Source organism: Anser brachyrhynchus (assembly GCF_964034855.1).
Source record: "Anser brachyrhynchus genome assembly, chromosome: 2".
NCBI lineage: Eukaryota > Metazoa > Chordata > Aves > Anseriformes > Anatidae > Anser > Anser brachyrhynchus.
The window spans coordinates 127,714,301-127,735,758 of record NC_137695.1 but is presented as its reverse complement, the minus strand read 5'-3'; the positions used below and the strand labels follow the sequence as shown (position 1 = coordinate 127,735,758).

At 37.7% G+C, this 21,458-nt stretch overlaps 1 protein-coding gene across 4 annotated transcripts in view; it reads right to left on the bottom strand.

Moving 5' to 3' along the window:
• Positions 1–1,528: 1,528 nt before the first annotated feature.
• KCNB2 (potassium voltage-gated channel subfamily B member 2) overlaps positions 1,529–21,458 on the bottom strand; it is a 198,269-nt gene continuing 178,339 nt past the window's right edge. For all 4 annotated transcript variants that reach the window (XM_080579860.1, XM_080579861.1, XM_080579859.1 and 1 more), the window contains one exon: positions 1,529–6,794. In XM_080579860.1, coding sequence (XP_080435986.1) covers positions 4,632–6,794 — 2,163 coding nt within the window. In that variant the 3' untranslated portion in view covers positions 1,529–4,631. The remainder of the gene's footprint in view (positions 6,795–21,458) is intronic.

The window sequence follows — 21,458 nt, the reverse complement described above, 5'->3', positions numbered from 1 at the left end:
AACATATTCTTTGCTTTTTTCTTTTTTTTTCTTTTAATTTTGTTTTTACATGAACAAAATATAAATCTTTTTTTTCTGTCCAAATGACCCCAAAATTAAATGAATGAAAAGAAGACAGTTAGGAAGGCCCTGGACATTTTTAGCAGGCCGGCTGTATTTACAATGGGACTTGAAAAAGACAAGTGGTATTTGTACTGAACTGTGCCTTAGAGATGAGGTTGAAGGAGTTAATTAAACAGTTTGAAGCTAAAACTTGTTTCAAACAGATCAAAGGAAACAGAAACAAGCTCAGGGTACGTGTAGGGAAAGAGATCTAGTTTTAAATGAACAAGTTCTTTTTCACTTAGAGAAGTGTATAAAGAATATAAAAATGTTGCCAGGTGTTACCTGGTATGAAGAAACTCAAGAAGTCAATTGCCATTGTGATTTATGTATTTGTTATAGGCAAAAATACAGTTTTCTGCACTCACTTTTGGTTACATAATCTTGTGCTAAAAAGAAACAGCCCTATAAGTCAGTTGCTCTAGTGTTGGATCAGATATCACCTCTTTTACATCTTTTGAATTTTGAGACCAATTTTGAAGTGCATTTGTGTGAGGACACAGTGCATTAGATTTCTGCATTAGCACAGAAGCTCCTATATTCTATACAATGAAGCATTAAAAGGCCTTTTGTGTTTTTGTTTAAAAAAGTGTATTTTATAGAAATTCTCTAGTGCAATAACTTCCTACACCATGTTACATTCTTATATGCTTCCCCTGTAAACAGCTTTCCTGCATGAACTTACTTTGCAGTTTGTGCGATATATTATTCCCCCCACCCTGGATTTGGATTAACATGACTATTTACTCAAAAATTGTTCTGATTACTCTATGAGCATCCTTTAAATGTGTACATTTGGTTTCATCATTGAAAATTAATTAAAACTTTGAATAAGGATTTTGCAGTTAGTACAAAATATAAAAAATAGATTGATTGCAAAGCTATCTCCCTGAACAATCTTCATTTTCCAGCGATACGAAGAATCGGACTCCTTTCAGGTGCACAGGGGAGGAACTTCATCTCAAGACTCCTTAAGCTGATTTGAAATTCCACATCTTTTGGAGACTGACTCCAGCACTCCCCTTACTGTGGTGAATGGGCAATAGGTCTGAAATGGCTTTGAAATTTTAGAACGGCAGAAAATATACTCAGGTAGTTTTGCATAATTCGCTACATAGCAATTCAAATCCATGATGAATGAAGAGATCCTGGACTGCATTTCTTATACATGCTGTGCTAAAATAAAAGTTAGGTCCAGTCCTGCAACTACTCAAGTACTTTGATCAGGATTTAGCCATGAGCTAGGTATTCAGGAGTGGATCACATGTATGCGGCCAAGACTGGAAATACCAAATGTCTAAACCTGTGATTCTGGAAATAATATTCAGCGTAGTCAAAAGCATATAATGAATCAATGAAATTTTAACAAAAGCACTTCTAAAGCTTGACCCTTTTTCTTTCAAAATTTAAGAAAAACCCACATCTGTTAATAAAGAGAATTACGTTTCTTTTGCTTGTACAATTTCAAAATAACTGTGCTTCTCTGAAAACATTTAAAATACGACAGTGAATAAAGGCCTGGTCTTCTCATCTGGCTTACACAGTTAAAGCTCCTGTTGATTTTACTCAAGAGTCTAGCTGTCCTCATTTACTTTCAGTTATTCCCTTTTTCTGGCAGACTTACATTGGTTTCAGGAGCAATTCATCTGCACAAGGATTGAGGTTTTAATTTTACCACTATTGAATTTTTAGTGATTTTCATAGGGCGGAATCAGGTTTGCATAAAGTACTGGTTTAGCTCAGGAGAGCTTAGAGCTCAAATTTCTGCTCCTGCAAAAAAGTTCCCTGTGGCTGGACTCCTCCGTTTCCAAAAAGTGGCACAGATCTGAGGGGCCTTTCTGAAAGTGTAAGGGTCAGCTGAGGGAAAAAGCACACAGTAGGAACAGGGCACAGACCTCAGTCTTGCTAGAACAACACCATTATCTTGAATGGGATTTTTCTGTGGATCCAGAGCATGGGATCAAGTCCCGTTTGGACTTCATTTGGTCTTCATTAGTCCACTAGGATGTAAAGGCAGACAGAACAGGCCCATGTGATTTCATTAAAACTGCACATAGAAAATACAAACCAACGCTTTAGGCATATAAAAATTGACTGGCATTTAGTTTTTGTCACTGAAAATATCTAGCAAGAAAAAAAATAAGATTAATGACTATAAAGTATTTGAGAGCTAAGTTTTGGAACAGTGAGACACAATATGATTGAAATGTTAAGCAGGATGCCATATAAATAGGTAAAATTGAATGCAGCAACAAGTTGCAATGAACTGCAACTAAGGACAAAAAACAACTCTTTTTTTTTTTTATTTATTTTGAGAATTAATGACCAGACATTGTTCTGAAGAAATAACATTATATTCCCAGTGTTTCGAATGACTGAATACATACCTTGATGTTACCGTGTTGTGGAAATCTAACCTTACAAATATATATAGATATATATTTAAACAAAGGGACTGTTCTGTGCTTATTATTTGGTCCAGCCACCAGAGTCTGTGTTTCAAAGCTTTTCAAACTTGCCTCTTTTCCATGTGGCAGGCTTGAGTGAGGTCTGTGGCATCAGCCCAGCTGTCTCAAGCAGAGGGCAATGTTGCAATAAAATGCTTGTTCTTTTACATTAAATGCACTAGGTGCTGATTTTTACTCATTTAAACGACAGAAAATGACACATGAGTAAAAAGTAGCCAAGTTCCACTATGGGAAGTAGAAGCCTGTAGTTTTCAACCACATCTTGGTTAGTCTAAAGTGCTTTTAAGGTTCCCATTCTTGTCTCAGTCTTTGCATGTTTATTGTTAGACTCCTGACCCGGAAGAAGCATTATCTCCCTTTTGTGCTTAGGGAAGTGAGAGGCTCAATCTCAGGCAACAGGCCCACGGAGGGAATTGATGCTCATCAGACTTAACTGCTGGACCCTCTGGCTGTGGGGCTGGACTTACTGCTCTTACAAAACTTACAGCTTTGTAAGAAATTGGTTGAGGGAGCATCCAAATTCAGCAGAAATCAGTTTCATAGGGCATGTATGTGTAGCTGCATACTTTTGCTTATGATTAGGATTTTAGGATTTAGGAAATACAAGCAATGTATAGTTATTTTATTATTATTATTATAGCACAGGAAGCTACTGGTGCTGGCTAAAAATTAATAGCTTTTTCAGACAGTGGTTAAGTTTGTACTTTGTCATGAAGGCTTTGGTTCAACATATTTTACAGAAAGGATACATAGCTGGAGAATGTCAGGGAAACCAAAGATGCTTTGGCAAGTGTCACTGGAACTATTGACATTTCCCTTTATAAGGAAAAGCCTATGCTCAGCTTTTGGAACAGTCATTGGAATATGGGTTGAGGCAAAGCTGGTGACTCAGGTGATACCTTCTGTCAGTTTAAGCTTGTCTCTTATGACCTTACCCCATGATGGCTTTAATAGCACTGCCAGTACTGAAGTGTGGGCACTGATTTGGAGCTAGAAGGGAAGGAGAGCTGTCAAGAGTTCTCAAAGATCACATAGAAGCAAATATTTTTAAATCAAAGGAAAAAAGAACGTGGGTTATATTTCTGTTAAGACCAAATATACTAAGATGAGAACTTTTGAATATGTCTATATAGCCTTTGGCACAATTTATTGCCACAGAAATAATTCTATGTTGCTTGTTTTTTATTTTTTTTTTTAAATTTAAAATGGAACTTTTTTTTTTCTTAGTTATGAAATGTTGGCAGTATTCTATAAAAGTATCAAATGCTTCAAGTTCTGGTCATTAAATCTTTGCTTTTCCTCATTGGATCATTAACTAAACTGACAAATGCAATAACAAAAATTATGCAAATTAAAAAAAAAAAAAAACAAAAAAAAACCACTACAATTTACAGCACAGATAAACTAAAATACTGTAGTCCCTTAATTAACAGATATATCATGAGCTTTTTAACAGAAAGCAAGATATGTGAGATGCTTTAAGTAGAAGTTGCAATTTTGCAACATAAGTCTGTACAAAACCTCCAGGCAGCACGCTGTGAAGGAAGTACCTGTGTCCCAGGAAATTCTTTTTCCATAAATCCTTGTTAACAGTAGCTTTCCCCCCAACCCCAAACTATTTACACATATATGCATTTTGCAAGCTCGAAGCACCTTGTTTCACATCATTATGAATGCATGCATTGACATTTCATCCTTTCATGTGCAAATTCTAAAATTCGTTGTAATCAAGAAAACAAAAAAGTTAAAAGAGTTCAAAACCTGTCTACAATCATAAGTGAAAGGATCAAAAATGTCAGATGTTGCAGAACACTGGCTCCTAACAGAGCTCTCTTTATTTTATTCACTGTTCTTGAATCAATTTTTTTCCTTTTTTTTTTTGTTTTCAATTTGTTACAAAAAGCAGTCTTATTTTTTAATTAAACAGTATTTAAACTAAACAATTCTTCATGCCATGCAAAAATAACATTTTATGCACTTTTTGAGGCTTTCCATGTTTTAGTTCATAGGCATTACTAACTGTGGCTTAAGAAAAAGTATTTTTATTGCTCTTGTAACTAGTCACATGCTAGTTTCACGTGTGGGACAGTAACCAGTTTCTCCTGGACTTGAATGAATTTCTGGGGCAAATAAATGGTTTTCCATTTTGTGACCTTCTTGGTTACTGTCTTTTTTTACCTCACCCACAGCATGGTAAATGTCTTGAGTACAGTTGTGACTCATGCTTTTGGGTGAAGAGCTGACCTGTGGCTCCTCTGTTAAATGGTTGCCATCACTGTGTTTATCCCCACAGCAATTTGTCTTGATATCCTGTTGTTTCTCATGTTTTATACTGTGTAACTCCATAAACTCTTCTTCTTCTCCAGTGTCTATTTCGGTGAAGCTTCTCCTTTCTTTTGAAGGGAAAGTGAAAATTTTTTGTTTGGGAAACAGAGGGGATGATTTTTTGGAAGGTCCTTGACAAAGTCCTGATGCGTCAGCACCAAGTAAAGGTCGTTCACCTTGGGGTGAATTTTCTTCCAGGAGAATGGTGCTGATGTGCTGAGGGGTAGCCTGGGTAAAGTCTGCTCCTGCCATCACTGGCAGTGGCCTTGCAGTGCTAGGTGGCGTTTGTGGAGCACCACCTCTATTGTCTTTAAAATTAACCTTAAGGGATCTGGATTTTAATGGATTGCTACCTTTCAGAGAACTTTTTGGGCTTTCCATGGCAGTGTCGATATGTAAATGACCATGCAAAACAGCTTGGGATCCACTGCCATCACTGATAACAGCTCTGTCGATTGGATTATAGTCAAAGGTGATATCTGTTGGAGAAAACATTCTGTCTTTTGTGAATGGTATAAACTGAGAACTCCTTACTCTTTGGTTGTCTTCTGGGTTAACAGAATCAGTTGGGAATCTCATTTGCAAGTGAGAGCTAGGAAACAAAGAAAGAGGAGACCGCTCTGTTTCCGTGAAGTCAGTGGCACAGCTGGCAAAGCTGTCAATACTGGATGTGCTTCTCATGTCTGTTATGATGTCTGTAGGTCCAGGTGGCAACGGATCTCTCTGGCCTGTAACTTCTTCCATCTCTATTTCTTCTTCATACATGGGTGGCTTTGCTGACTGGTCTTGGTAACCAGCGTTCAGATTAGGCTGAGACTGAGTTTTAGTAATTTCGTTATATAACATTTCCAATTTCTGGGCACTGAGGTGCTGTGGGCTGGAGGATGTTGCAGCATTGTTTAATTGCTCATGGGAGTCTTGCTGACTAACTTCTTGGTATTTGTTCTCATAAGACTTGTTTGAGCTTGTTTCAGACATTGTCCTTCTGGCCCATTTCCACCGGCTTGGGGAGAGGTGGTTGTCATCGACTGTCTCCTTCGGGTTAGCTGCTTCTCCAGGCTTACTTGGATCTACTGCTACATCTATCATTTCCATACTGCGAGCAAAGGCATCTTTCAGGTTCATGGAGACAATGCTGCCATTTCTTTTAGCTCTCTCAAGTGCTTCTCTCCTCTTAATTGCCTTCTCCTGTCTTTTCTGCTCCTTGTAAAACTCTGAGAAATTGTTCACAATAATTGGTATGGGCAGGGCTATGACCAGCACTCCAGCAATACAGCAAAGTCCTCCAACTATTTTACCTAACAAAGTCTTAGGATAAATGTCGCCGTATCCTACAGTAGTCATAGTAATTGTTGCCCACCAGAATGATGCAGGAATACTGGTAAATTTTGTAGCATCCTCATCCTTTTCAGCAAAGAATACAAGACTTGAAAATATCATTATTCCCATGGCTAAAAATAATATCAACAAGCCCAATTCATTGTAACTCCGCCTGAGAGTAAAACCTAAAGACTGAAGGCCTGTTGAATGTCTGGCAAGTTTAAGAATCCTTAAGATCCTCATAATACGAAATATCTGAACCACACGTCTGACGTTTTGGAACTGCAGTACACTTTTATTGGACTCTGTGAGGAAAATGGTGACATAGTATGGCAAGATAGCCAGTAAGTCAATGACATTTAATGGGCCTTTGAAGAATTTCCACTTATTTGGTGAGGACAGAAAACGTAAAAGGTACTCCATGGTAAACCAAGCAATACACACAGCTTCAACGTGTGCTAGCTGAGGGTTGTCATTTGGCTGCCCAAATTCATCTATTTCTTGAAGCTCTGGCAGTGTGTTAAGAGACAAAGCAATAGTGGACAGTACGATGAACAGAATGGACACAATGGCCAAAATCTGTAAAACAAAATAAACAATGTTTTGGTTAGACTGATGCAAGTGTATTTGTCAGGATCTGTTTGTGTCAAATAAACTCAGAATGATGGAAGCTGTTTTGACTCCTGCATTCATTATTTGGTTTTAATGTTTTGATTTTTGCACAGAGAGAAAACATTAGAATCATCTAGACATGGTCAAAATCTGATTGTTTTACTGTCTTTGGTAAGCCAATTCATTTCAGAAAGGCAAGCCACATCTCATCTTACTATTTTTCAAATTACAAATGGAGGTAATACGTAGTGTTGCAAGTTATCAAGTGAAGAATATAAAGTTCCTATCAACGTGCAGAACATTAATCTATTAGTTTTCTGCATGAAGTGCAATTATGTAAAACTGTACCCAGTGCAGATAAACGATTGGGTAATACAATGTGTGAGCTGTCAGTTTAGTACGTGCATACCTTCCTAGTCATGCCTTAATTTATGAGTCAAAAGCCAAAGCTAAGAAAACAAGAGGTATTGTTCAGGGGACTAGGCCTGTCTAATTGCAATGCCTGAGCAAATTTTAGGTGCTACAAGAGTTGAAGACATTGACTCTGAATTAGGTAGAGAGGTTTAATACATTAAAAAGTACACACTAGGATGAAAGTGAACCCAGTTTCTCATAATCATTAAAATATGGAAGTAGATGAATACTTTCTAATAATGCTTTGATTTCTGTTTCAGGAGTTGGGTTCTATGAAATATGTTATCATTCATTTTAATGAGGTTCAGGCACCTCATGCCTGATGCCCTGCCATGTTGCTCAGAATTGCTGGTCATTCTCATTTACAGAACCAATATTATGAAACCAGAAATAGATTTATCAGAGAACATAATGTTTCTTTTACAAAGTTTGCTTATTCATATTCAAGGTAATACAGACAACTTTGAGATGGTGTGCAAAGTGTTAAGTGATGAGAAAGCTATTATAACAGTTTACTTGGGTAAAAATACATTATTGCTTTGGTTAGGAGTCCTAAGTAAATCCAAGCTTTCATTAGAAATACTGACATTATTTTATGTTTTAAGGCTCAGTTTAAGCTCATTCTTAAAAGCATTTGCTTTCATTTCTCAGAAATGATGCTGTTAAATCCATTTGGTGATGTTTGGTGTACTTCCAAGGACACACTAGGTCTGATAAAATTGCTGTGATACCCAACCAGAGTGAGATGCAGCTGGGCAGAATACAGGTGTGATTAGTATAAGGGAAGCGATTGGCTGCAGCAGTGATAACAGTTCTAGAGATGGAAATGCCATCTCGTTGTATCTGTGAGAAAAATAGCAGTAAGCCTGTTTCAGATGTGGCTTAATAAACATGAAGTCAGCTCTCTAAGCACAAACCAAAATTACTCATGAGGGTTCATATTTGGCATCATGTACTTATGTGCTATATTTGTCCCTTTTCGGCTAAAAATAGTACAGAACAGGTAGCACCTTTCATATTTTGAAGTGTTTCAGAAAGATTTGCATTCCTCCCTTCCAGTGCTGCTTCTGCCATTTTTCTTTTGAGTTGTATTTATTAGGGGAATAAGATTCATTTACTCCTCCTGTCAGGTGAGTTGTGAATCAACTGTCTTCATTCTTCAAACAGCCCATCCAGAAGACATACTCTGGTTCATCTGTGCTGTTTAGGGGGTCATACATCCCTTTAAAGCTTCTGCTACCCACAACAGAAAAAGAGGCCAATCTTAGCAAAGAATTTGTTAACATGATAAATAAAATGAAGGCAATAACACTGCACACTTAGGCAGGGTTGAATGATGGAGTTTGTGATGGCCTGTAGCCAGGGCAGAGGCAGACAAAAGGAAACACTATTGTGGAGCAGCAACTGCCATCCAGACTGTGAAAGCTGGCTGTATCAGATTTCACTGTGAAAAGGTTTGAAGCTTAAATAAAGTATAGTAGGTTCTCCACTTCACTGAAATTACTGTGAAATAAATAGTGCATGCTTGGGTTCTCTAACCTACTCAATAATATAATTATGCTTTCAAAATTCAAAGAACAAATAAACACATGCTAAACATGGCACAGATCTGAATTGTTGAGCTTGCAGTTTCTGTCAGTCAAACTGATGGCTTCCTCATTTTGGCCTTCATCAGCATGCTAATAATAGCATGGAAAAAAATGTTGTAGAATACAAGGACACAATTATTTGACATGCATTGTTCTTAGAAAATAAAATCATGAGAACATGGCTGTCCGATTGTCATCACATCAATTTTAATTAGGAAACACTGGTCTTTCAAAGTCTCTCATATGGAATTTATTTTATGCCTAGATATTCACCAGCATACAAAAGATCCTAGGAAAGAGGTGAGTCACTTTATAGCACCCCTTCTTTCACTGTGTGACAGTGTTAAAATTGCATACAAGACAGGTCATTTCATAGGTTTGAATATATAATCTGCATGTCCAGAGATGCCACCCAGAGTATTTCATTCACAATAACTAGCTGTTTGTTCAAGCCACACGTTCAGATGGCGGCACCATGCGAATTTGTACTCTGCCAGCTCTTTTAATAAAATATACACAATAACAAGACTGAGATTTTTAGTGTTTTATATATATAGAATCCCAGAATGGTTTGGGTTGGAAGGGACCTTAAAGATCATATAGTTCCAAACCCCCTGCCATGGTCAGGGACACCTCCCACCAGACCAGGTTGCTCCAAGCCCCATCCAACCTGGTCTTGAACACCTCCAGGGATGGGGCATCCACAGCTTCTCTGGGCAGCCTGTGCCAGGGCCTCACAGTAAAGAATTTCCTTCTTATAGCTAACCTAAACCTACCCTCTTTCAGTTTAAAGCCTTTCCCCCTTGTCCTATCTCTATACTCCTTGACAAAGAGTCCCCCTTCAGCTTTCCTGTAGGCCCCCTTTAGGTACTGAAGGTCGGTGTAAGGTCTCCCCAGAGCCTTCTCTTCTCCAGGCTGCACAACCCCAACTCCCTCAGCCTGTCTTCACAGGAGAGGTGCTCCAGCCCTCTGATCATCCTTGTGGCCCTCCTCTGGACTTGCTCAAAAGAGGCTGAAGTCCTTCTTATACTTGGAGCCCCAAACCTGAATGCAATACTCCGTGTGAAGTCTTACAAGACTGGAGTAGAGGGGGAGAATCATTCCCTTGATATCATCTGTAAGTATGAGTGTACCATTGGGGAAAAAATACAGCAAAGAAAAGTGTTTTGGTTTATTCTACTTCTAGAATCTCAAACTTTCATTTGTCTGAGACTTTGTTCTGTAATTAAAGTTCTGCATGATTCACACACAGCATGTTTTAATTATTGCAATTGATTACATTTTCCAAGTCATTAGACAAAGAGTGACAGAGGATCAGTAGAAAGAATAATAGCAACTATGAGAAGAAGAGGAAGTGATTCTCTTTTCTGAGTCTACATAAAGATCTACACTGCAGATCACATTTTGCCGGTAAATCCCCATTGAACAGATGTAGTTTATACCAACAGAAGCACTGAGTTTATAAGAAAGGTCTGCAGCAATCTGCTAGGCTAGCTATGCTGATACAGAAGAGTAAAAAAAAAAATAATCCTCTGACTGGATCTTTACTAGCAAAACTTCCTGTCTGCTGGGACATGTTTCTGGAACTGTGTTCTGGACTGAAATGCCTTGAAAATTCTTTGCACTTCAGGTAATCAATCCATGATCACAGCTTAGCAATATAATTCTTGACACGTTATTTTTAATTTGCACTTCAGAAAATAAACAGTATTCTGCTTAAGTAAGTTGTTCTGGTGGCTTATGTCATTTAGCTATGGCACTACAAAAACACATCAAAAATTCAACTCTTATTAAACTTTAAAAATATTTCCTTATAAATTGCAAAAATTTCCAGAAGAAAGGACATGTTGAAAATCCTTCATTATGAGCCGAATATAAGGCATTTGAATCTACTGCTGATGAAATGAGTAAAACATCACTTAACAGGCTGCTCCAGATAATGTTGTTTCTCATTTTGGGGTATCATGGAGCGGTAGCAGTCTCCTGAAAATTTAGTGATTTTCCAGTATTAAATTGCGACTAAAACTTAGCTTTTTTTGTGTGCATCCATGCAATATACTTTCTCGTCTCATCACTCAGTATTGCAAGCACTGTGAGGATTTCTGCATAGAATGAGCATACAAACTGAGGCAGAAGATAAAGATAATAATGGAACAGGCTTCAAATTGCTCCTTGTGGTTCCGCAACAACTAACACTCTGAAAAGGCTTCTGACATAATCAAGACACCAGTGCAATTGTTATATAAAGCAAAGAAAAAGTATACATTAAGTTCACACTTGGGGAAAATTAACTTCAGCCATATCTAACAGCCAATGCAGTATATCTGATGAATATAGATTTCTAACTGTAATTAAGTTAAAACAGTATTAGTAATGTTTCCTAAATTTTTGTTCCCAGGTAGGATCTAGTCCATTTAAGTAACAGATGACAATAAAGTTTCATTACTTTTCAGAATTCAGTTTGCATAGGCACTGAAGTTTATCAGGCCATTACATATTCTTCTCCTTCTGCCTCTAAATTTATGACATTATCTTCTTACAAAGTATTCTGGCAGTATCTTTAGCTCTGGCTTTAGAAAAGCAAAACAGACAAATAGTCATTGGTCAGCTCCTTAAAGACTTCTGATAAGCAAACAGTTATTTCTGGAGAACTAATCAAGTTTCCTGGGCACTTAGCTATAATTGCCTATATATTCTCAGAAGTATTTGCTCTTGGGATAAGTGTGTTTAGATCTCAATTTGGGCAGATAGATATATGAAGCTGGTTTAGGTTCTTCAGATAAATCTGTAGCCAGTAAACCATGCTGCATCTTGTACAGAAGTGTCCTTAGCCAGTCACAGAGCTTCCAGCTTGCCAGAGCTTTCAGCTTGACTCTACTCTCCACGAAACTTAAGGACATATCTAATTCTAGAAAGTGAAGTTCACTCTCTCACACACTCTCACACTCCTTCCATCTTTCCCCCTCTCTCTTTTAAAATTGTCTCAAGACTGTGGTGTTAAGTTTGTAGCTGAATGAAAAGTTTTGCTCAATAGAAACACTATCACTTATCTTGTACATCTGCCCACATCTGAGTGTGTCCTGTTCTTGGCACCTGAGATTATCCAACCAAGATGCTGACTGGAGCAGCAAAGACAGCGCTACACAATGAGCTGCCTTCCAGATATAAGCGTTATCATATGAGAAATTTCAAGGTGTGCGGACATCGGTCTGTAGATATTTAGGGGAAGGGGTTTTTATACTTTCTTCCAGCAGTGCAAAGCACAAATGCATTTATATGTTTGTATAAAATGGGTTAGTACAAGGATCTTTTACCACCTAACAGCAGCACTTGTCAGTACAGCACCATGGAGCTGCCTTCAGTAGCTGTCCTTGCTCTTTCTGGCTAGACACTGCAAAACAATGTCACGAGACAGCATCTTTGTCCCTGGTCTCTTCACTGCCTCCCTTCACTGTGTCCCTGGGACTTCCCAGTTAAAAGCATCTTGCTTCTGGCCCGTGATTCTACATTATGGTGTTCTGCAGAGGGGATAGGATTAGCTTATACCTGCTTGCTAGTACTTGTGAATTTTGCGCTCAAAATACAGACAGGTGTCACACAACTCACATTGTGACCAATCTGGCAGACTTAGTCTGTTAATTTGAATCTGAGGTTTCAACAGGACCCACTGAAAACGTTCAACAAAAAGGCAAGACATTTTGCTACCAATAACAGGATATGGCCGCTACTGGCTACTGCTCTTAATTGATAAAGGATCCTTGGCCAGGAGACATTAAAAAAAAAAAAAAAGATAACAGCAGGGAAAGGCCTGTTTGCATCTGGTCTAAATTGGAATGCTATGGAGATAAGGCAAACTTTAAGCATGCAAATTCCAACCAATCTTAATAGATTTGCAGCACTGAAAATTATGTAAGAATAGATGTCTATGTTTGCAAATACTCCTTAAGTAATGGAAAAAATCATAATTACTAAAATTAGACCTATATACAAATTTAAGCTTATCTTAAAAGTAAATAAATAAGACATTAACTTTCATTTAGGTCAAGTACCATGACCTCAGCCCCTGCTTTATCATTATCAGAGCTGAATTAATACTTGCAATAGTACAGACAGAATTTCATGGTACATGAATATACTATTCAAGAAAGAAGTTTATATCATTCTGTTACAAAGTCTCAAAACAGGTGTCCTTTGTAGTTGTGTTACAGTTATATTACAGTTATGTTTGTAGTTATGCAAAACATTACTACAAATGAAAATTTCCACTATTTATGCATATCTACCCTTTCAGAGTACCCCTTTCATCTCTTTCTACCTCTCTAGCATAACTTTCTACCTCTCTAGCATAAGTTGCAGATGCCAGGAACAGGTCTAACAGTCCACATAGACTACAGTGTTTAATTTTTGAAAAATAAGATGGAGGAGATGAGTATAATTTAACAGAACAACATGAATTTAATTCAGCTTACAGTTCTATCACAATTGCCCTTTCAAGAACATATCGGATAATGGCTCTGACAACATGTGTAATCACTGAACAGCTTCTCTCTGCTACCCATGATCTCTTTCCTTGATGACATTATTTAGAATTCTGACCTTTCATCTCCACTTTTCCCTGGATCATTATTATTAGTATTTTTTAAGAACTCCATCTGAATGTTCCACATTGATCTTTCAGGGATATTCATTAAGCCTGACATTAGCCTCTATGTGCGAAGACTAAGCTTTTTGTGTTGTACTTTTCTGGGGACTAAGTGATGCACAGTCTTTTCTTTTGTCTCTTTGCATTGAGATGAATGTCACCTTAAAAGCTTAGGGTAGAAATGCTCATCTGGGAGGTTTTCACTGAAGATTTCTTGACTAGCTCCATATATACTCCCTATCACACCTTCAGGTATGAGAAGTGGCTACTATTTCACCAGTAGATGAGTAGCCACTCATCTGTCTTTAGCTCAGCCTGACAGAAACAAGTTCCCAATAAGCCAGTGAATTCAAGTACTTCTAGATGCTTATTCATGGTTCCATGAAGTTCAGTGGTGGCTCCACTTAAGTAGTCACTTCTTAAGTAGCGTGTGTTCAGGGACGTGCTGTCCTACAAAGACCGCCCAGACTAGGAACCAACACGTGTTGTAATGAAGCTGAGGGCAGGTAGTCAGAGGGACAGCCACTTCTGCAAAGTGGGGTCCTTCAGGTCCTTCAGGTCTCAGGAGTAGCTGTTTGCTGCATACCAATTTCAGTATGTATGGGAGACTAATGGTGATAGCACCATCATGATCGCAATGACGATAATAAGTCTAGCAGAAGGAAGAGTAACCAGTAGTTTTAGGTGAGATTTTACCGTTAGGTCATTGAAACCTCTTAGCACAGCTATATTTGAGGTAGGTATTTTAAAACTAGCTTATACTACTAGCTCAGGTCTACCTGAGCTGAAAGAATACTACTGCCCTGGCGTAACTTCTCCTTCAGAATTTCAGTCATGAAGCCTTTCTGTGTAACTGATACCCTTTCCTGCTTGAAAGCCCTGCATAAACTCATTTTTCTTTCCACGGTCTTACCATGTCCGCTGGTCTTCCACTTTGTGCTGAACTTTCCATTCCATAGACTAGTATTTGCCTTAGAAGACCTAGATCCTCAGAGAGGATAAATCTGCTTAGGAAATGTTCTCATGCTAGGCAGCCTGGTGTACTTCTGGTTTAAATTAACAGTAACAAAAATACATTTCTCCTGCATTCTGTCACATGTAAATTACTGCTTTTTGTATTAATGCTGTTAAGATAACAGTAACAGAATATGTCTCTCCTGCACTCTGTGGTGGCCAAACTGCATTTACTTAAAGACTTAATTATTCTTTTAAGGAAGAAAGACTTTAGGGTTTGCACCACCTAGAATTTCAGCATCAAGATTTAGTAAAATGTGGCTTTGTCCACTTGATTGTGTCTGAATACAGAGGTCGTTTGGTATAAGGCAATCTTCCCATGGATAACATGGCAAAATGAGGGCCCAGGGAGTATAGAGTGAGTCTGTATGTATCTGAACATGGGGACCATTAAAATTCACTAGAACACTAGTGGCATATTAAGTACATAGTAGAAAATCAAGTACAATACCCCTAAAATTTACAGGATATATTTACGTGGTGGTTTTACTCAGCTGGACAGCCGAGCTCCACCACAACCACTCTCTCACTCCCTTTCCTCAAAGGGGAGAAAATACAATGAAAAGGGCTCAGGGGTTGAGATAAGGACAGGGAGATCACTCAGCAGTTGTTATCATGACCAAAACAGACTCAGCATAGGGAGATTAATGAAATGTATTACCTATTACTAGCAAGCTAGAGCAGTGAGAAAACAAACAAACAAACAAACAAAATCAAACTAAAACTACGTTCCCCCTATCTACCCTTTTCCACCTCCTCCCCTTGAGTGGCACAGGGGAACGGGGAATGGGGTCTGGAGCACCTCCTGCCCTCCTTCTGCACTGACCTTGGAGTCTCACTCCTCACTCTCCCAGATGCTGTTGTGCAGCAGTTTATTTATTTATTTTTATTATTTTTTCCCCTTTTAAATATTCTCTAACAGAGGTGTAAACAGCATCTCTTATTATCTCGGCTCTGGCCAGCAGTGGGTTCCTTCGTATCTGACTGAAACTGGCCCTTATCTAACATGGGGCAGCTGCTAGACCCTTCTCACAGAGGCCACCCCTGCAGTCCCCTGCTACCAAAACCTTGCCAGGTAAACCCAATACAAGTTACTAAATATTGTGACAAAAGAGTGGTGACAGAGATCTCGGAGATCAGAGATTGTACTAGACAAAGGTACAAGCCAATGTATTGTGAGCATGACTGTTAGCTGGATCTTCAGTGGCAACACAGGCCCAAAGGAACCTTCTGTAAATAATCATGAGCATGACATGAGGATGATACTTGGGGAACCTGTTTGGCAAATATCATAGGCCTTAAGTAGTCACAGATGAAGGCTCTCTACACAGCCTGGGAAGATGCATATTTATTCAGTTATGAATGGAGACAACCCTGTATACTGTTTATTTAGCACAGTACCACTCAGCATTTCATGGACTTGTTAACCTAGATTAAAAGCCATATTGAGTCAGTTCTAATATTGTTTTTGTAGAATAGCAAAAGGCCATCTGAGCTGGATGCTTGCAATCAATTATATCATGATAAATAGCAAATTGCCCACCACTTTTTAATGCAGAAGGAATAGCAGACCCAGAGTCAGTGGAAGTTAATGGGAATTGCTGCTGCTGCTTCTTTATGTAACTATTTATTTATTTCAGTAGGATTTGCATAAGTCCATGAATTTGTCAGTCATTATTGACAGCAGTGGATTTTGTACTAGCTCTTAATTATGATGCAACTATTTTAATCAATTCAGTCATTTAATATAGGTGAAAATGGAAAGAATATCTAACTAAAGTTTTATTTACTGTGGAATAGTGGAAGGGATTTACTCTGCATTACAGATAAGCACACAAAAATAACTTCAGGAGTCATATTAAAGGCTTTATGAAATAACTTCTGCAGAGCTTTTTGCTGGTTTCATTTGACCTTCCTAAATTTCCTTTAGGGTTTCATTTTCAAAAGCAAAGCAAAGCAAAGCAAAACAAAGCAAAACAACCCCCCACACTAACAAACCAAAGAGGCAGGATGCTGTGTGACTCCGCTCTCCATCCAGCACGGCGAGGTTGGCAGAGGAGCCGCGCGACGCGGGCAGGGCCGGGAGCTGTCCCCCCTGTGGTGCTGAACGCGGGCAGCCGGCAAGAAAGGTTTGGGTTTAGAGGGACCTTAAAGACCACCCAGTTCCAACCCCCTGCCATGGGCAGGGACCCCAACCACTAGATCAAGTTGCCCAAAGCCCCATCCAACCTGGCCTTGAACACCCCCGGGGATGGGGCATCCACAGCCTCTCTGGGCAACCTGTTCCAGTGCCCCACCACCCTCTGAGTGAAGAATTTCAAGGGTGAGCAAGGGTGAGCTATCGTGATGCACCCACATGCACTGCAGAACCATTTTATGCTATCACCTCAAATAGAGGAAAATATGGAAAATAAAACATTTACAAAGTTGCTACTGGAAAAAAAAAATACAAATAATGCTGGCACAATATTTCTCAGACAAAATACGATTGAAGTAGGCTGTGAAATGTCTCCAGAGGTAAGAAATGTCTTTCTTTTTACTACATGTTAATAAACAGGCTATTAATAACAGCTGGCAAAACTGTAATTGTTTTGCTTCAAACATGGTGGAGCTAAACAAACAGGGGCAATGAAAAATCAAACAAAAAGAATAGCTTAGCTCTAAGAACTTTTGGTATAAGCTGTTCAATCTCTATAATGGGTGGAATCCTCAGATCTGGTGTACAGATTTATTTTGATATTACTCACCTTGATATTAACATACATCTTAAAACAGAAAGTTGCATATAACTGTTTTCAGAAAGAGATACTATGAAAACCAAAAACTCATTTTCTTGCTTGTCACTGTTTGTATTTACCATTTAGTTTGAATGAAATTTTCTGCAGTTGAGACCTCAAATTATTAACCTGAAGTGTACACTCAAGTCTAATTTGCTGACAACCATGTTATGATTATTGCTAAACTATTCTCCTTCTATCATCTTTCTACCATTGTCTGAAACTGTCTTTTAGCAATTTAATACAGTGAGCAAGGATGACCTCCCACCTGAAGACTGCTGTTATCCATCAAAGAGATTTGCTAGTCAGCCTTATTTGAAATTATGACAGGCACAGAAGCCAGACATAATCTTTACTCACACTTTTAAAATAGTTTTTCTATCTTGGCTTCATGTCAACTTCTATATATATGTCAGAACTGCAGCTCTATACAAAACGTCTACATCAATCTATAGTTTTATATAAAGAGTATGCCAATATTTCCCCACACGTGTGGAATCAGAGAAATTGTTAGGGAAATGAATCCAGTCTGTTGCTTCCTTTTTTGCTATATAGTCATGTGTAGTTAAAGGCCTGCAAATCTTACCTATCTTCTACTTTTTTTTTTTCCTAACTGTAAGGTGCTTCTCCTTTCTTTCTTTTCTACATAAACATTTTAGACTTCTACAGGAAATATACCCTATATGATACATCTTCTCATTAGAATAGAATAGAATAGAATAGAATAGAATAGAATAGAATAGAATAGAATAGAATAGAATAGAATAGAATAGAATAGAATAGAATAGAATAGAATAGAATAGAATAGAATAGAACAGAGCAGAGCAGAGCAGAGCAGAACAGTATAGAATAGAAGAGTCCAGTTGGAAGGGACCTGCAAAGATCATCTAGTCCAACTGCCTGACCTCTTCAGGGCTAAGCTCATGTTTATGACATTAAAAATATTATCTATAGCTTCAACAGAAATATAGAAATCTTTCATATCATCATATCATATCATATCATATCATATCACATCACATCACATCATATCATATCATATCATATCATATCATATCATATCATATCATATCATATCATATCATATCAATCTTTGAGGATGCTATCACATTCTAGCACACGTTGCTTTATTAGTTACATATATTTCATGCCTCTAAGACTTTGCCCATAACAATGGGGACTATGGACTTATATTAATTAAACAAACAAACAAACAAACAAATAAATAAATAAAGTGGAAGACAATAGACAGACCTGTTTATCAGCCTTTCATATTTGCATTTCCTGGACAGAATAAATTCTATCTTATTGGGAGAAATTGCCATATATATGTTTTCCATTCACAACCCAAAGGACTTAATTCACTGTGGGGTTTTCAGCTCTCTGAATTAATACAGTTTGCTATAAATATATCTAAAAAGAACACTGTTTTAACTTAAGAGTCAGGTCCTGATATATAATATTTTTATTTTATCTTTTTATAAATCTTCAAAGAATATTCTTCATATAATATTCAAAGATATCCTTTCAGTACGTTTTATTAAGATATATTTAATATGCTTTAATTTGTTTTACAGTATGTTTCTAAGTATACAACAATCTTACCAAAGCATACTGATATCACAGTCATCAAATAATGTGATTACTTGATAATTCCTTCCTAACTTCCCTATGAAAGAAGGAACTTCTTAACTGTTCAATCTCACTGACATTTTAAAGTTTTTTTTTTTTTTTTCTCCTGTCTCTGGTTCACTGCATTATGATCTTCATTAAGTTTTAAAGTCTAGAATCTATTTTCTTAAATAAAACCCTATAAGTTAAATACATTATTAAGGAAAATTAGAAAGAGATGAGAAACTATGCATCAGCTTAAATGAGATTCTAGTCTTAATCCAACCATTAAAGAAAAAAAATTGATTTGGTCAGATGTAGATGCACTGTAAAAATTTCCCACCACATTCAGCACCAGAAAAACACATTACTGGGAAGCAAAACTGACCACTTGGAAAACTGGAGAATAAACCAAGCAGTTAGTAAAGCCAAAGTGTTATGTAAACTTAAAGTAAAAGGTAGCATTCAGAGCATTCTGCACTTCAGACTGAGGTGGAACATAGTCCTGTTTAGACTAGTTCTAAACAAACCATCAAGAACAGCAAAAACAGTGAAGTTGTCACAGAACAGAATTTGTGTTTCTTGCATAAAATATTAAGCAGCTTAAGTATCAGCATCATCAGAAATCAGATGGCAAACTTGAGTGAGTGCTGTTGGAGTAACATTACAACACAAAGCAGTCTGCTGAATACATTCATGGAACTCAATCTCTGATTTTCCCTACCACAAATCATTTAAGGAACCTGGATGGTGGATCTTTTGTAACTTTTTTGCATTATTCTTGTTGCTCTTTGAAAGGATGTAACTCAGGAAGCATGGGTTTTACCACTGTTAAGTAAAATGGCACTCTGAAGCTTTAAGCACCTTGGTGGAAATAGGATACTAAAAATAAGGCCTAAGCCAGCCACAGATTCAGAGAGCCTCTGAAGGTGCAGTCAATATTTGATGACCCTATCAAATAATGTAAATGAGTTATAATCAGATCTAATTGCTGATAATTGGTAGTGAATTTAGTGTTTATTGTCTTCTAATCATTCAACTTCAGCAGCTACTGTAATTCCAATCATTTAGGAAAAGATGCAGTCAGAATCTTTACAAGTTCATGCAGAGTTTAGCCAACCTTTATTTCAAATGAGGAGCTTGACATCGCTGTGCTGCTTTGGTCTTCTTTTTAACCATGGAGACACAGTCCTGGTAGAGCTATCATGAGAAGACTGATGGGATGAATCTGGGAACCGGGCTAGGTATTTTGAGTAGAATTCCTTGCCCTCTTTTTCAAGTTTGTCATTGATGTGGTTAAGAACATTTAAAGCTGTGCTGCCAAGAGTTTCATCTCCCACTGTGGCTACACAGACAAGATGTGCAAAGATAGGCGTAGATTAAGAACAGTTCTTTGTCTGAGTTAGACATTAAGCAAAGGGCTAAGTATTCCAGCCTCAGGAAAGATTTACAAAGCCATGCCAAGATAGCCATTACAGCAAACAGGACGACAGATAGGGATGGTAGAGCCTGACACCCCAGGTGACATATGATAGCACAAGAGGGACTGAATTATGCCCTAAACTGTTCAGATTCTTCCTCTATATAGTCTGAATTTAACTGAAGCTCCAGAAAGTTAGTATGAAGTCATAATTATGCATTTGTGATTCTTTTGTAGGGTATGTACAGTCTTTATTGGATAATCATGCTCTATTCCTACATGAACCAACATTCTGATTTTGCTCATTGTATGATTATGTTTTAAATTAGAAAATTTATTTAAGCCATTTGGAACATGGTATTTTGCAAATGTATAATAAACATTCCCCAGGTAAAATGACCTAGAGGAGGGATAAAATGCAAAGGTTGGTTCTAGGACTAACCATTTTCAAGCCTTTATTAAGATGTATCCTGATGTATCCTGTAACACATTCGCAGAGTACCAATGCTCTTTAAACAAATATATAGAAGTCCTCACATCATGTTTTGAAAGGTGAAGTGGTAATGTTATCAAGATCTGATTCACAGAATATATTATCTATTATTAAAGTATTATTATAAGGTACTGCTCATGCTGCTGTGAACTCAGACTAACTACATACTAGCTAGAAAAATGCCTACAAGTTACATGAACAAGTTTAGGGCCATAATTTAGACACAGATTTTAGTAGGCATAATCTGGGCAGGTGCTGAATAGGGTGTTCTCGGAATGTCCATTTTCTCCTAAGAAGTAAGCCAGAAGCTGGCTGAATATTCATTGTTCTGAAGAGAAGGCAAGTTTTGTCTGGTTTCTTACAAATCTCTATTAGGCTTCAAACACTCATATTCTACCTGTGCCATGGAGCCTGGTTGAGTTCTCAGGAAATCAAAGGAAATTTTGCCATTTCCTTCAACCAGAATTTTTACACAAGTGGAATTTAAATACCTTGGTAAGAGTTATTTGGAATGTGCTGATCCCCAAGGGAAGAAGGCTGCCTATTTAAAGGAAAACATATTTTGGACATCAGTAGTGGAGTGAGGAAGCAAAGGAAGTCTGACAAGCCTTAATCTAGTATTTCACAAAAGGTATTTTGGTGTTTTTCCTATTTTGTGTTTTAGCCAGTAG